General features: G+C 46.7%; 1 protein-coding gene across 2 annotated transcripts in view; it reads left to right on the forward strand.

Moving 5' to 3' along the window:
- The window catches only part of UNC5A (unc-5 netrin receptor A), a 1,152,281-nt gene extending 1,138,319 nt beyond the window's left edge, over positions 1–13,962 (forward strand). For both annotated transcript variants that reach the window (XM_069651483.1, XM_069651482.1), the window contains one exon: positions 1,576–13,962. In XM_069651483.1, coding sequence (XP_069507584.1) covers positions 1,576–1,741 — 166 coding nt within the window. In that variant the 3' untranslated portion in view covers positions 1,742–13,962. The remainder of the gene's footprint in view (positions 1–1,575) is intronic.
- Positions 13,963–15,219: the final 1,257 nt, after the last annotated feature.

Raw genomic sequence — 15,219 nt, forward strand, 5'->3', positions numbered from 1 at the left:
TAATTAATATGTATAACATATTATATTTATAACATCAGCAAACTGAGCTGTTATAATGCTTGGTTTTCCGGTCGATACTCAACACCCAATTGTTTCTTCAAAAGCTGATTTTATTTTTTAATCGGGTCGATCCAACTCGTAATCTCCCTTTGGTATGTTCCTAACCCTCCGTTGACCAAATGGGTGTTGTACACCCATGAAAGTTAATTAGCACCAACAATGGCGTGGTGACTTTTATGTGATTGTAATTGGTTATTTATAACACGCTTAATACCCAGAGGTTTCTAAGCGCGGACCGGGATCGAACCTGTGCTGCTCTGCATCATCCTGCTTCCAAGCCGAGCACGTTGCCCCTGAGTTATCGGCAAGTTGCATGTCGGTAAACCTTTTCCAGGTTGATTTTGGACTGTGTACAATTCTATTTAAAAAAAACGTTAGCCTGTTCTTCCACTAGTCAGTCGGAGCTCATTCGTTCAGGGTTCACAGCGTCACTCCATATCCAGCAGGGGGCGGTTTTATACAATGAGGCAGTCGCATGGACATCCATCAGTCCGCCTCCTTCCAATTCCAGAGGATGCGAACAATTCTTTCAGCGCCTTTCACCACATCATGCTGTGAATCACAATCACCCGTGTGACGGGGGAGTACATGGCCTGTAACGGCCCGCAGCCCGAGCACAGGAAGGCCTGCGCAAAGTGCTGATGTCTTGGGGGGGGGGGAGATGAGGGTGTGGGGAGGCAACAAGGTAGGTTTGCTGTTGCCTCATGGCAGCACCTGGGGATGGGCCTCAGGTGGCTGGAGAAATGCGGCCGGTACACTGTGTTCTTGCCCGTGTTTCCAGCCACCTGATTGGTTGAGCGCCCTTCCCTGGGTGCAGATACTCTGTCTCTACATTGCACAGAAGCTGATAAGAATTCAGAAAATGGGCCCGAGCGATTGGTCACAGTACTGGTGGGGCTTTTCCCCCGAGGATCAGCCTTCGGAATCATAATAAGTCCCTAATGTCCTGCACTCATTGCTTACATTCTGGTGCTCATTACTGTTCTCAGATGGCAGCAGAATGCCGGCAAAAAGTATTTTGACAAATAGAGGATGCCTCAGAATTTCCCCACTTTTTCAACGGCTTAGGATGTGGTTCTAATGGAATGGCTGTCAATCTGAGAAGATTGTGTTGGAGAAAGAAATCTTTCTTTACGAGTACATCACCTGGGTGGATATAATTGTCAGGTGCACACCCAAGCCAACCTTCCAAATATTTGAACATTAGTAAACATTTTACAGAAGATCACCAAATTACTTGTGTTAACTCATTCGAGCTGTATGAGTTTTTCATCACAGTAGAACTTGAAATCCTCAAGAGGACATAAGCGTGTTTCAAGGTCCTCTGCAGGCAGGGTATTATTCTCAAGGTTTTGAATTTTGTAAATCTGAGAAGGGAACCTACACTGGAGAACTAATCTTGCAGGTAAGTAACTTTTCCTATTAGTCCTTCCTGAGTGACCATGTGGAACATGATGTTTTGTCCAGGTTTTGCGTGACCTTTGCTGACTATGTCCATTTCTCTTTTTCTGACAGCCATTTGAGTTTTTTTGCCTCAAAACCAAGCCCAACAGCCATGATCTTGAACCTTTGGGAGGCCCGGCACTTCCCCAACGGGAACCTCAACCAGTTAGCTAATGCCGTCGCAGACATCGGCAAGCAGGAGCCTGTTCTCTTCATGGTGTCAGAGGCCGAGTGCTGAAAGCGGCCATGGACTACAAGCTGAGCCGATGAGCCGAACTCATGAGTCAAGCGGCCCCTGGAGCTGGCACAAAGGCCTTGATGGGGTAGGAACCCAGCAGACACCACCTACCTCTCGCACCAGCTCATCTTCTGGGAGGTGGGGAGTGGACATGTGAAGTAAATAGTGACGCAGTACTTCTAGGTATGAGTTGGTTCCCAGTGTGGGCTCGACGTGCCCGGAGAATCCGCCTCAGTGACCACCCCACCAGCCGCCGCTGGCTTGGTAGGGCCAGATGTGCGGCTCGAAGCAGGGAAATATCTTGCTCAAAAGAGCTGATGGTAAGATATGGTCCTGAAGGTGGTAGCTCCAGGATGAGTAGATAGGGGAGCTTCGGAGGACTGTCAGATGCTGCTGGGATGTACTTTTCAGAACCCAAAAGAACCAGGAATGTGGGAGTGTTGGTGGAGCACGTGACAGTGCACACAGTGGTGTACACGGAGCAACTCAGATTCTGGGCAAGGACCCAGTGTGGAGAGACACTTGGTACAAGCACGTGGACACAAATCTTTGGATAAACTTAACAGCTTTATTTCATGCCATCGATGTCATGTCTGACGCCCAACTGGGAACCTGTGGGCAACATGTTGGCTCTACTTCCCCACACCCCTTGTGTTCTCCCCTTCCCGTCCTCTCACTGCACAGAAGTAGGTCTTGTTTCCTATGTTTTAATGAGACCCCCGAACTAGCATCCGCCCACCCCCACCCCTCAATGTCCAACGCTCATGCTTGAAATGCAAAGTTCCTTCACAAATCCAAGTCGCAACAGTGTGATTTCCAAAGTCATCATAAGGCGCGCGGCCTGGCCTGAGAGGGAAAGTGACATCTCGATTCTTCTGGGAACAGGCCAGCAGGGATCCGGCTCAACTACTGTACATCTTCCCCTTCCCGGAACCACCCTGAACATTCCTGGGCATTTCCATGGCCACTTTTACCCCCATGCCCCTGAAAACCGCTCAATAAATCCGACACCATTGGCCACAAAGCTGCCCCACTATGGAGTAGAGTTTGGTGTTGCTGGGTGAGGGTGGCGAGGCTCTGTCCATTGCGAGAGATTAGGTGTGACGAACAGGACCCGTGTGTTGGATCACTGTAAGGAGCTTAAAGTAGGGTAAAGTGTGGGTTCATTTTGACCTCAGTGTGGCCCTGGTGAGTCCATGGACACTGCTGGTGTGAGAATGTGCTGGCGAGTTTGCAGGCACTGTTCACCACTCGTGTACCCTTTGCTGGTGAGTTCATACCAGGCTGTTGGAGAGAACAACCCCACTGAGTTCAGAGACACTGTTCACGTGAGACGTCCTAGAGCACAGAGGCCACTGTTGCGATTGATCATTTCCACTGGTACTTACGTCTAGAGGCCCCTAACTTGAGAACAATGATGGCATAGCAAATAGCACTCAGGTGTGTCTTATTTCATCCCCTGAGGGGTTAAAGCAATGCTAGGAAATGGAAGGAAATAGCAATGCTCGGTGCATAAAATCCAGACATCTCTGCAAACAAACACTTCCAAAACCACCATCTTGTGACAAAAAACCAAGCCAAAGTTTGGCTAACACAAGCTAGGCATGCCATCCACGCCCTTCCCCACATAACGTCATTGATACAACATAAGGGAGGGGTGGTTCATTTAATGCAGGGCCGTACCTTGTAGCAATGCCAGCTTCAGCCCAAAGAGTGGGAGGAAATGCCCGTATGGGAGGGTGCAAGGCCCCCCCGGGCAGTGCCAGACCGACAGCCATGCCGCTGCTGGTAGATAGGAAGGAGCCTGGTTGAGCAGGCAGCCCGCGGCTCTGAATAACTAACAGCCCTTCCCACTAGTCTAGGGCAGAGGAATAATGCGCCCAGATGCCTTTGAGCCAGGCGTGCTATATAAATAAACAAAATACAAATACAAATAAGAGTCTCTGTATTTACAGGAAGTGGTAGGAATAATGGAGAGGAAGAGGAGGGGCTTCACAGGACTGGTACCCAACCAAACCATGTCAGGGAAACAGAGAAAGGAAGGAGTTCTCAGGACAATTAAGAAGCTCTTTTTGATGGTTGATACTCCGCCCCCCCCCACACCCTCCACGACAGACATGAGAAAGGAAGGTAGGATTAGTGGGGCAGGAAGAACAAGACGGTGACCAGGTCTGGTCCCTCCTTTCCAGTCGAGGTATGGAGTAGCAATGTTACAGGAGAGGAAAAGCATGAGCAGCCATGGAGTGGTCCCTTCCCAGCAATAGCAGAAGCAGCAATGCTGCAGAAGAGAGGATACAGCTGTGGAACCAGACTCGCTCCATCCATAGCTCCCACGACAGGACCATGGCAGGACCATGGCTGCTAGAGAGGTAGCGCCAGATGCCTTTCAACGAATGGTGCCAAGTCCAACGATGGGTGAGGAGGAAAGGACTTGGTGTGACTGCAGGAGGTGAGAATGGCAGAGCACAGGGATTGATATATGACATAAAATCACACACTCACACACTTAAAACAAGAGCTGTGAAGCAATGTCGGACTGCGCCATAAAATCGGTCCAGGCACCAATGAAAAAGTGGCCCACAATTACACATTACAATTCATTACTGTAGGACTTCTTAAGCAAGGGTGCGGGGCTTGATGAAAATGTGTTACAAATAATATTTTTGAAAACATATTTGCTTCGTAACATTGGTTAAAACTAGTGAAGTAACCTATGATACAGACCCACTCTAGCGGAAAAAAGGTGGCCCATTCTAGCCTAAAAAAATGGCCCATACGCAAATCACGGGCTGGCCCTTCAGGCATTGTCCAATTGCACAGTCCAAGCCTGCAATGAATAAGGCCACAGATGAACACAGTGATGTTTTTTAGGCTGAAATGACTGAGTGCTCAGAGGATCAGAGGCACAGGGACGAAAGCACCCCTTCCTTCATTGGGTGGGCCCACACCCCCTCGCCTTCCAGTATCCTTTCGATCTGTAGACTGATTGGTCCTTGAGTCTGTGTCCTTCAGCACGGACCCACCATCTCAAGTGTTCATGAAACCCTAACATCAATAGACCCTCCCCTCATTTACATAATGCCTTAATACCAGAATGCATTGGTAGAGGAGCCTAACCAAAGTAGACTTAAGGCCTCACTATTACTAATTCTCAAGACCAGCATCCATTTCAGGGAGTTTTTAGCGGAGCTGCATCAGTCTAAGTGAGCCCTGACACTTGTATGCATTTCAAGGAGCTATGTGACTAGCTAAAACTCTTATGGGGAGATTGGGGGCTAACCATATTCGTGTGGGAATTTGGTAGCTGGCTCGTGGAGATGTGCTGTCTGTCAAAATCTAGATTGGAAGAGCATTGGCTTTCTGGAGACATTATCTTCAGTTACGTTTATTTCTTCAATATAAAAGCACGCAAGGATCACACACCCTTCTTTAAATGATTCTGGGAAGAATACAAACCACTGCCCTAGGTTTGTATCACCAAGATCCCCTTAAAATGTGTGTTCCCCTTCCCCTTTGGTTAGGCTGTGCCTTAAGCAGATTGAACTCTTGGCGATCGACCACTCAGCTCTTGCATGGATGAACAAAGTAGCCAGCTGCTGGAACTAGTGTGAAATGCAGGGAACACTCATCAACAATTGCCTGAACTCATCTATGAAAGGCTGGTAGAGCTGGATTGAAGTTTGTCTCATTGAAACCATCAAGAGAGGATTGAAACCTGTGAATCAATCCTGACGCCTGGATAGCTTCTATTCAATCACATATGTGTCATTGAATCAAGTATTTAAAAAAAAGGTATGGATCGCACTTGAACCTGCCGCTAAAGAGGTTTTTCAGGCATGTTTTTTGTTATTCAGGTGGATTTGAAATAGGATTGAGGGGTGGCAGAGACAGTTACACGTCAAGCCCCAGGCACACAGCCTTCTGAGGCCTCGGCCCAGATGTCCTGCAGTTGTACGCCTGGATCCTGTAATCGTTCCTGCGCACATGAATAATTAACCCATAATTTGATTTTTTCCACCCTCAAAGTGATCTTCCGCCACATTTCACACCTCCTTCCACTCCCCTAAATTCCTGGGATATTGACTCATTTCAGACTGATTGTCTCACCGCCCCCATCTCAGCGATGGCACGCTTGCATCCTAAAAATACCACTAACTCGATTTAAATTCATTTTTAAATCTATCTTCCCAAATCTGACTTCCAATCGCATCGGAACAATAATTAGAATCATTAAATTACTCTCCATTTCTCACGGAGACCTATTTGCGCGTGACATAATCACTTCATTTAAATTCCCGCTCTATTAATGAAACCCATTTTACATTTGGCTACATGGGTTTATTCATGAGTGAGTACAATATCACTCAAATAATACATATTGAGAGAAAATGATACGCAATTGAATATTGTTTCCCCTGAATATGTTTATTTTTGAGTGATGTGATAGCCAGGCATCTATATTCATGTGTTGAAATAGAAATTGAAAATTGGCTCCAGCAAAATACTGAGGCATGGCTAAAACAAGCGCAATGACATCTGCAACCATGGCTTTTGATGAGAGAATTCTATCCATCTATCTATTTATCTATCTATCTGTCCCTCTATCTGGCTCGCCATCTGTCTTAGAGATAGAGAGATAGTTGGATAGATATCACAAATCTGTTCATGGCATCTCATATCTTACACACATACTTTTCCTGAAGTTGAAGGCTTGAATTTGTGTTCATGTGACTCTGAACTGGAGGTTAACTTTCAGTGATGGCTAGTCGGCGCACTGTGGCAGGTGTGACTTAACTCAAAAGGCTTTATATATATAGCAAAGACCGAACACCGTCCGCCGACATCACAGTTTCAGGAAGCTCTGCTTGGCTTCCCCATACCACACTGAAGCAGCCGCTCCATTGTAAGATGGCCGCCAAACTCAGCAGACCGAGAGCTGCATGACCCTGAATGCAGAAGTCCAGCATGAGAGTTTGGACCCTCTATGTCACCTCTGATTGGGCCCAACACTGGCTCAACTCGGCCTCAGATTCACAACACCGGCATGTGAAGCTGGACCAATCCCAAGGCCCACTATTAACGCCTGTGTTACTTGTCTGAGTGTGAAAGGCACGCACCCACTATTCCCTATTCCAGTTCAAACCCCCACCACAGTTGGGGAGCAACCACTTGCCACCGAAACAACAACCACCAGTTCCTGTCCCTTCAAGCACCTCTATTGTCTCCCTCATCCATCACATTCGACAGCCCCGCTTCACATCTGCACCTTGTCTCGCACTCTACCTTCTACAACAGGTAAGCATACTGATTCTTCAGCGAGCGGCAGCATGCATCCTACTTTTAACCTCTCTGGTGCCACCTCCCCCTCTATGCACCCCATCCATTTCTCCCCCCACACGCCTTCTACCCGCCTTCTGCCTACACGATCCTCAGCTCTCTCCCTTCCTCCAGGTCATTGGAACTTGCCCTCACAAGTACACACCAAACCCTCAGCAATCATCCCAAACACCATGCTCTCCCCAAGCCCATCTCTTTCCTGCCTCCTTTCATCAGTGACCCTTACAGTGTCATGCCACACCTAACTCCCAATGTCACCCTCCCCAATCCCACACCCACTAAGCCCTGCCTTGGAGAGCTAAGACTCACCCAGTTATGCTCACGAACCAGCCTTGTTGCACTCCCTACCCACCTGCTCATTTTCCCCCTCTGAGGTCCTCTCAAAAATTCCAGACTTTCATTTTGCACTTTACCACCACCCACGCCCTCTAAAACTCAACACATCTCCTTCACCCCCACTGCCACCCTCCCCAGCCCTGTCTCCCCTCCAGCATCCATATGTGACTCTTGCCTTCTCTGTGCCCTCATCAACACATGCTTGCTGTGTGCACACGCAATCAACACCCATGACCTAATCAAAGAAAAACGCCTAGACATCCTATCGGTCACAGAAATCTGGCTTCACAATGCTGCTGGGCCTGCCCTATCTTTAGCCATACTGTCCGGATACTCCATCCTTAAATCTGACAGACCTGCCAAACAGGAGGCGGAGTAGCCCTCATCCTTAAATCCAACCTGCCCAACAGAGAACTCTCCACACCTACACTGCAAGGTTATGAGATGCTCCTTCCTAATCTCTCACTCAACCCGCAAACCACTTTCAACCTCATTCTCCTCTACCAACACCCCAATAATCTAAGCTCCCCCGATACCGATCGTCCTCTCCTATTAACCCCACTTATCACACCTACAACCAAACTCATCCTATGAGGAGACTTCAATCTCAGATTCAACGACCCTGACGACAGGAGAGCTGCCGCCCTCAGCACCACCTTTACCGACATGAACCTCTGCCAAATGGGAACCTCACCCACTCATACTAAAGGCTGCACCCTTGACTGAATTGTCAACCTGATCACCAACCTTTCCGTCACTGCCACCAACCCTATACCATGGTCTGATCACTCACCGATCGCATTCAGTATCCCGCTTAGTCACATTCCCACCCAGACCACCAACCTAGCAAGCACCATAGTACGCAGCATATGCAAACTCACCTATGCAGTACTAGCCCCCACTATCATGAACCTGCTCTCACCACCAACCCTGGTGACCCACAGTCCCACGTTGAGGCTTACAATGCCACTCTACTTCAACCACTAGATTTGCTTGCCCTGTACAAAACCATGACCCCAAAAAAGTCACAATGTCACAATAACTGGTTTTCCAAGGAACGCCTATCTCTTCGCAATCACAAACGGGCTCTTGAGCACCTCTGGGGAAAACACACATCCACAGACAACAAAGATGCTTTCACCACCTCTGCGAAAGCCTATAAAATCAAACTCGTCGCCACCAAATCCAGCTTCTATAACACCAGGATAACCAAAGTTAGCTCAAATGCAAGAGCTCTTCAAAATCCTCAAAGAACTTGAGACCCCTGCTCCTCCTACCTCCCACTTTACCAAAAATAATGCCTCGTGAACCACCATCCAGTCAGCACTTTCTGACAAAATTCACAAGCTGAGAGACAAAACCATTGCCAAAAAATCTGCACTTATCTCCAATACCCCACTTTCCCTCCACCCCCATACCACCATGCCACCAATGACCCCCCTTCCAATTCTCTCCAGTCACCTCAGCTGACATCCACAAAACTCAAATCTCTCAAACCCTCTAACTGTACAGGGGATGTCTGCCCAGCACATGTTATAAAACTTGGCACAGAAACACTCGCTCCCACCATTGCTGAGTTCATTCATTCCTCATTCGCCTCTGGTATTGTACTTACTAATATCAAAGAGGTGTAGGTTACGCCATTTCCCCAAAAAACATTGCTTGACCCTACACTCCGAGACAACTATAACCCCATTATGACAGTCCCTTTCCTACTCAAAATATTGGATTGCACGGTTTACAGTCAATCCAATCCTACCTTGAATATCACAACCTTCTCAGCACCCATCGATTCAGCTTTAGACCAAGTCACAGTACAGAAACAGCCTTCAAAGATCTCAAAAGTCTACTTGACAACATCTGTGACTCAGACAACATTGCCCTTCTCCTCCTCTATCTCTCAGCCACGTGCGACCTTGTTGACCACGACACCCTGTGTGAGCAGCTCAGAACTAAGTTTCACTTCACCCCAGAGGCAACCATTTGGATAAAGTCCTTCCTCAGTGACCGCTCATCTAGAGTCTTCATCGACAATGAGGAAGCTGACCCCTTGCCTGTTCTCTTTGGTGTTCCCCAAGGCGTATGCATCTCCCCAACCTCTACAACATCTATGCCAAGCCCCTATTCGATCACTTAGATAATCAAGGCATCCCGTATACCAATTTCGCTGATGATACCCAGATCCTCCTAAACATCACAGGCGATTACTCCCAAGACTCCACCATGATTAATCAAGTATACGGCATCACACAGAATTGGATGGCAAATCATCATCTTGGCCTCAACGACGATACAACTGAGGTACTCATCGTCGGCTCCGCTCACAGCCCGAAGAAGCTTGACCCTGCTTACGCCTGTATCACCATTGAAGGCAACGCTATCCTGGTTTCGAGCCATGTGAAAACCCTTGGAGTCTACCTAGATGCTGAACTTAACATGCAAACGCATATACATTCTATAACCTCCTCGTCGGCCTACGTTACAAAACGTATTAACCAAGGCAGAAAATGCCTGTCAACAAACTTCCTAACACTTGGCAGAGCCGTCATAGGCAGCAAGCTGGATGGCTGTAACGCTCTTCTCACAGGTACCTATGTGAAGAACGTGTCTAAACTCCAACTTCTTCAAAACAATGCCCTCAGAGCCGCCCACCTCTGCATACACAAGGTCACCCCTGCCTGCCTCAACACCTACCTCCATTGAAATGCTGCTGCATGCGCTTTACACTCATTGTTCTCCCTCTCCCTATTAACCCCCGGGTTAAAAAAAAAACGAGCCGGAGGATCCAGCTTTGTGGGCACTGCCCCACTCTATGGAACTCCCTCCCACCATTCATCAAAGATGAGCAGATGAGCCCTCCTACCTGACTTTCAGAAAACGTTTTAAAATGGCTTTTTAACTCCGATCATGGGATCGATGTTCTTGTATTTTGGTACCAGCACTGTGATAACTTTGGGTCTTGAGCGCTTCACAAATGTAATTAACATATATATATATATATATATATATATATATATATATATATATACACACACACACACGCGCACACGCACACGCACACACACACCACTGTATGGAAGGGGAGCACTTTGGTTCCCAGCACAATTCACCTCCACAGCTACACTGATATTCTTCTGTGCTCATCGCGTCATCGGGGAGACAGTCTCAAGTGCATATTAACCAGAATCACAGAGGCATTGTTGCTGCCTCTTTATATCTGTCATCAGCAGGAGGAAGATTAAAATGTAGTCTGCACGCTGCCTGGTAAATGCAACACAGCATAGCCTGTTGTACACAGACAAACTCTGCTTGGATGTATATATATATGAATACCCAGAATTCATGTCTTAGTCGCTTTGAGCTGCAGGTGAAGTTGAGGGATGGCTACTGTGTGGCACTAGTGCTTGTAAGCTGAAATAGCGTATAAGTGTTCCTCCAACAGCGCCAACAGCATTATACCTTAGTTAGGCTAACATGGTCAGTTATTTGCAAGCGTTCTTAATCTTCAGATTACTTCATCAAGCATAGGAAGAATTTACCCTAGGCAACAACCAGTCATTTGGTCAATTTGGCGCTTATGGTCACAATGGCAAGGGTAAGAGGAAGTCACGTGCCTGGCAGTGCCTGGAGTGGGAACAACTCTATCTCAGCCCTACTAGCCTTTCAGAGACACTAGCCCAGGGTTGTCCACCTCCAGGCCCCGAGGGCCGGAAACATGTCGGTTTATCAGAATGCCCCTCATTAATAATCATGAGATAAATTTGCATACAATGATTCTAAATGTATGAAAATGAGTCCTCATGAACATTAAGGGATGTCCTGAAAACCCATCAGGATTTCAGCCCTCAAGACCTGGATTTGAACAACCCTGCACTAGCCTGTCAGCACATCCCCTCCTTTCCATTGGCTAGGCTGCAGGGGCACACAACATGCATGTCACTCAAAGACCAGTGCAACGCGTGCAATATGACGTGCTCTCCTGGCACATGGCCAGAGCTCGAGTTCGCCCATTCATGTTTTATAACTGTGGTCACTAACCTGGTCTCTAAAGTTTCTCTGCTCCACCAGAGCGTAGCTCCTTAGTTTCCAGAGCTGCCGAGGACCACAATGAACGTGAAACAAGAACACAAATCAACACAGCCACATTTCCATAAAAATAGTTTCTCTTTATTCATCCGCAATATAAACAAATCTAAGTGCTAGCCATAGTAACATGTTCACACACCACCCAGTGACTCGAGAACAAGAATGCAAGGGACAGGAGATTTTGCCTTTCACTGCCCCTGAAAGTGTCTGGATAAAGTGCTTTGAAGTCTGGACTAGGGGCACAAGGCTCTAACAGGCTCTTCGGTGCAGTGACAGGCAGGGAGAACCAAAAGCACCAGTCACCGAGCCCTACAGTACGTGCTGAGCAGCGGTGGATTGGAAACCAAAAGAGGCCATGGAAATATTTTTCAAAGTGGCCCCATATTATACATTTTCAGCAAGCCCAGCCCTTTTCCTATGAGATAATGTGAAACTCAAATAGGTTACCAAACAAAAGGGGCCCGGGGTGCAGAGGCCTACCGGGAAATCTCCAGAGCTCCCTATAGGCCAACCCACCCCTGACTGTGTGCCATGAAGATGTCCAACTGGTAGCTGAATGCATTCCCGGTGTGTATGGTGGAGAGGCTTGTAGCAAGAAGAGAATCCTATTGGCTCAACTTCCAGAGCAAAACTAGCACTGCACCAATACCAGACGCCTTGTACTGGACATGCTGGCATTGGAGGGGTGGGGCCTAATGAATGAAGTCAGTCCATCTGTAATACAGCATCCATGTTGGCATCATGCAATGAGGTGAGCGGAGAAAGAGGAGGGGTACTGTGGAGACCGGGAGCGGACGGAAGTGGCAGGTGCGAAAAGGACAGTTTCTCATCCATGTTCACTCAAGAGTCTGCACCCACACAATCATGACCAGCACCATCCCTACTATCTGCTAGCGACTATTGATTTCTGATCACTTCCTGAACAGCCCATAGAAGGAGAATACCCACCCAAATGTTATGCTAATTTCACTTATATAGCATAGGCATTAGAGCGCTTAAGGACGAGCCTGTCGAGAGAAGGACTGGTGAGACGGCACAGCGATGAGCTAGGCATTGAGGAAATGGTGAAAGAGAAAAGTCCTTAGATGTTTTGTCAACAAAGCAACATCAGACCTAACTTCTAGTTAAGAGAAAAGCACCGTTAGACCTAAGCGGCGATTGGGGCAGTAAGGAACCACCCGAGAATTCAGATAAAGTGGGTTGGAGTTGGACAGACACATACACAGTCCACATTCACCCCAACACCTAGATTGTTCGTGAGCATTGAACCTTTCCTCAGGAAACAAGAGGACCTTTCGACAAACATTTTCTAGGATGGGGGTCTGCAGCCCGCAACCATCCAGATGTTTTGAGCTACAACTCCTACGATTCCTCACCAGTGACTATGCTGGCAAGGTCTGATGGAAGTTGTAGTCCAAAACATTTGGAGAGCCAGACCATGCAGACCTCTGTTCTAAGCGAACAATAGTGAGATGCATGGGCATGGTGGGTAGGTAGGACCACTCCGTGTAGATTGGCGCAGATCCTACCGGAGCGATTGATTGTACATACATGGCGCAACCAATACCCCAAACGATCTTTAGTTGAGCCAAGTGTTTCCCCTGCCTGCCATCCATCCAGTCATGGCCCCAGGGACATCGCAAGGGGCCCCCTGCTGAGGAGAGTTCACGTTCTGTGTTATCCAAGTAGAAGAGCCCTCTGATCACATTCCCACTGTCTTAATAATTACTTTTTCTCACTGCACCATACAGTGCTTAATTTTACATTTCAGCCTTGGAGAAATGTGATTGGCTCGCGCTCTTACCATTCCTGAAATGAAGCCCCACCTCCTCTCCCCGGACTTCCTGGCCTAATAATAAAGGATGGTCGTCTAATAAAATACGTAATTAAGGAGGGGAGGTAATCTTAACACACTTAAAAAAAGTGGGCAGTCATATTATATACATAGCGCACCGCCCCTGGGACTGAAGTAGTTCAGATGGGTGTTGAGCCTAGGGTGGCACACACAGGGGCACCAGGGCGCAGCCAATTGTAAGTGTCTGGAGTGGAGCATCGGTGCATTGAGGGGTGTGGAGGCAATGTGATAACCGACAGAGTGTTGCGACAGAGTTTTATAATAGGACAGTGGTCCTGTAGAGGCATATCGCGACAGACAGCCAGCACTATTTCAGCTGTATATGCAATGGCCAGCCCTCGGCAACTTCTCCGTCTGTGTTGAAGTGTTTCTTGGATTTACTTATTTTTTCCGCCGAGGGAATGAGCAAAAACTTTCAAAAATTTAAATAAACTGAAGTGTTGTGTAAAGAGTTTTTTTTAAACTTTATTTTGTATTCAAGTGCATTCAAGTCATACAACTTGGCCTTATGTATATATATATATGTAAATATAGTCTGCATACAGTGTGGAAGGGGAGCAGCCCTCCTGGCTGAAAAGTCTGTAAATAAATTCTCTCTCTATCTATACATATTTGAAAATTGTGTATTTTTTTCTGTCTGTCTCGTTTCAATATTATGTACCGTGCAATGTCCTGTCTGAGTGGTCATGTCTTTTGTTCTCTTTGAGCACAGTTCGTAGGTTCAAAGTTCACAGATGGTCTGGTTACCCCAGGCATGTGTGCAGCATCCTTCCAGGACAAGCTTCAGTGCTGGGAAACCCTAAAGGGGGTCGGTGGTAGTATGGTTTGCATTAACTATTGTATTAACATTTGGAGCAGTGAAATTGCTGGTTTCTGACATCCATTCATCCGTTCCTCCATCTTATTCTGGTCTATACCGCTATACGCCTTTTCCACCATTTTATGTCTGGGTGCCTTATACTTTTCATTTAGTCTGGATCCCTTTACTTCTTTCATTTTAGTTTTGGTCCCTTTATTTTAGTCTGGCTCCCTTTACTTTTCTTTCCATTTTAGTCTGGATGCCATTACTTCTCTTTCCAGCTCAGTCTGGGTGCCTTTAATTTTCGTTTGACTTCATTCTGGATCCCTATATTTTTCTTTTGTTTTAGGCCAGATCCTTTTACCTTTTTGCCACTTTAGTCTGGATCCCTATATTTTTCTTTTGTTTTAGGCCAGACCCTTTTACCTTTTTGCCACTTTAGTCTGGATCCCTATATTTTTATTTTGTTTTAGGCCAGATCCTTTTACCTTTTTGCCACTTTAGTCTGGATCCCTATATTTTTCATTTGTTTTAGGCCAGATCCTTTTACTTTGTTGCCACTTTAGTCTGGATTCCTATATTTTTCTTTAGTTTTAGGCCAGATACTTATACCTTTTTGCCACTTTAGTCTGGATCCCTATATTTTTCTTTTGTTTTAGGCCAGATCCTTTTACTTTTTTGCCACTTTACTCTGGATCCCTATATTTTTCCTTTGTTTTAGGCCAGATCCTTTTACTTTTTTGCCACTTTAGTCTGGATACCTATATTTTTCTTTTGTTTTAGGCCGGATCCTTTTACTTTTTTCCCTTTTAGTCTGGGTCCCTTCACATTTTTACACATTTTTCCTGGTCCCGTTTGCTTTTTTCCATTGTGGCCTGGGTTCCTCCACTTTTCTCCCCACACCCTTTAGTATGAACACCTCTACATTATTCACCTCAGGTTGCATTTTTTAACCCTTCATGTGATTTTGCATTCGGCAGGTGCACATTTTAGGCTGATAAAATGAAGACACCTTTCCCTTTCGTTCTGTATTCTGATCTCAGCTTTAAAAAGTCTCCCCTTTCT

The sequence above is a fragment of the Ambystoma mexicanum genome, chromosome 3p (genome assembly GCF_040938575.1).
Source record: "Ambystoma mexicanum isolate Mex_15411 chromosome 3p, UKY_AmexF1_1, whole genome shotgun sequence".
NCBI lineage: Eukaryota > Metazoa > Chordata > Amphibia > Caudata > Ambystomatidae > Ambystoma > Ambystoma mexicanum.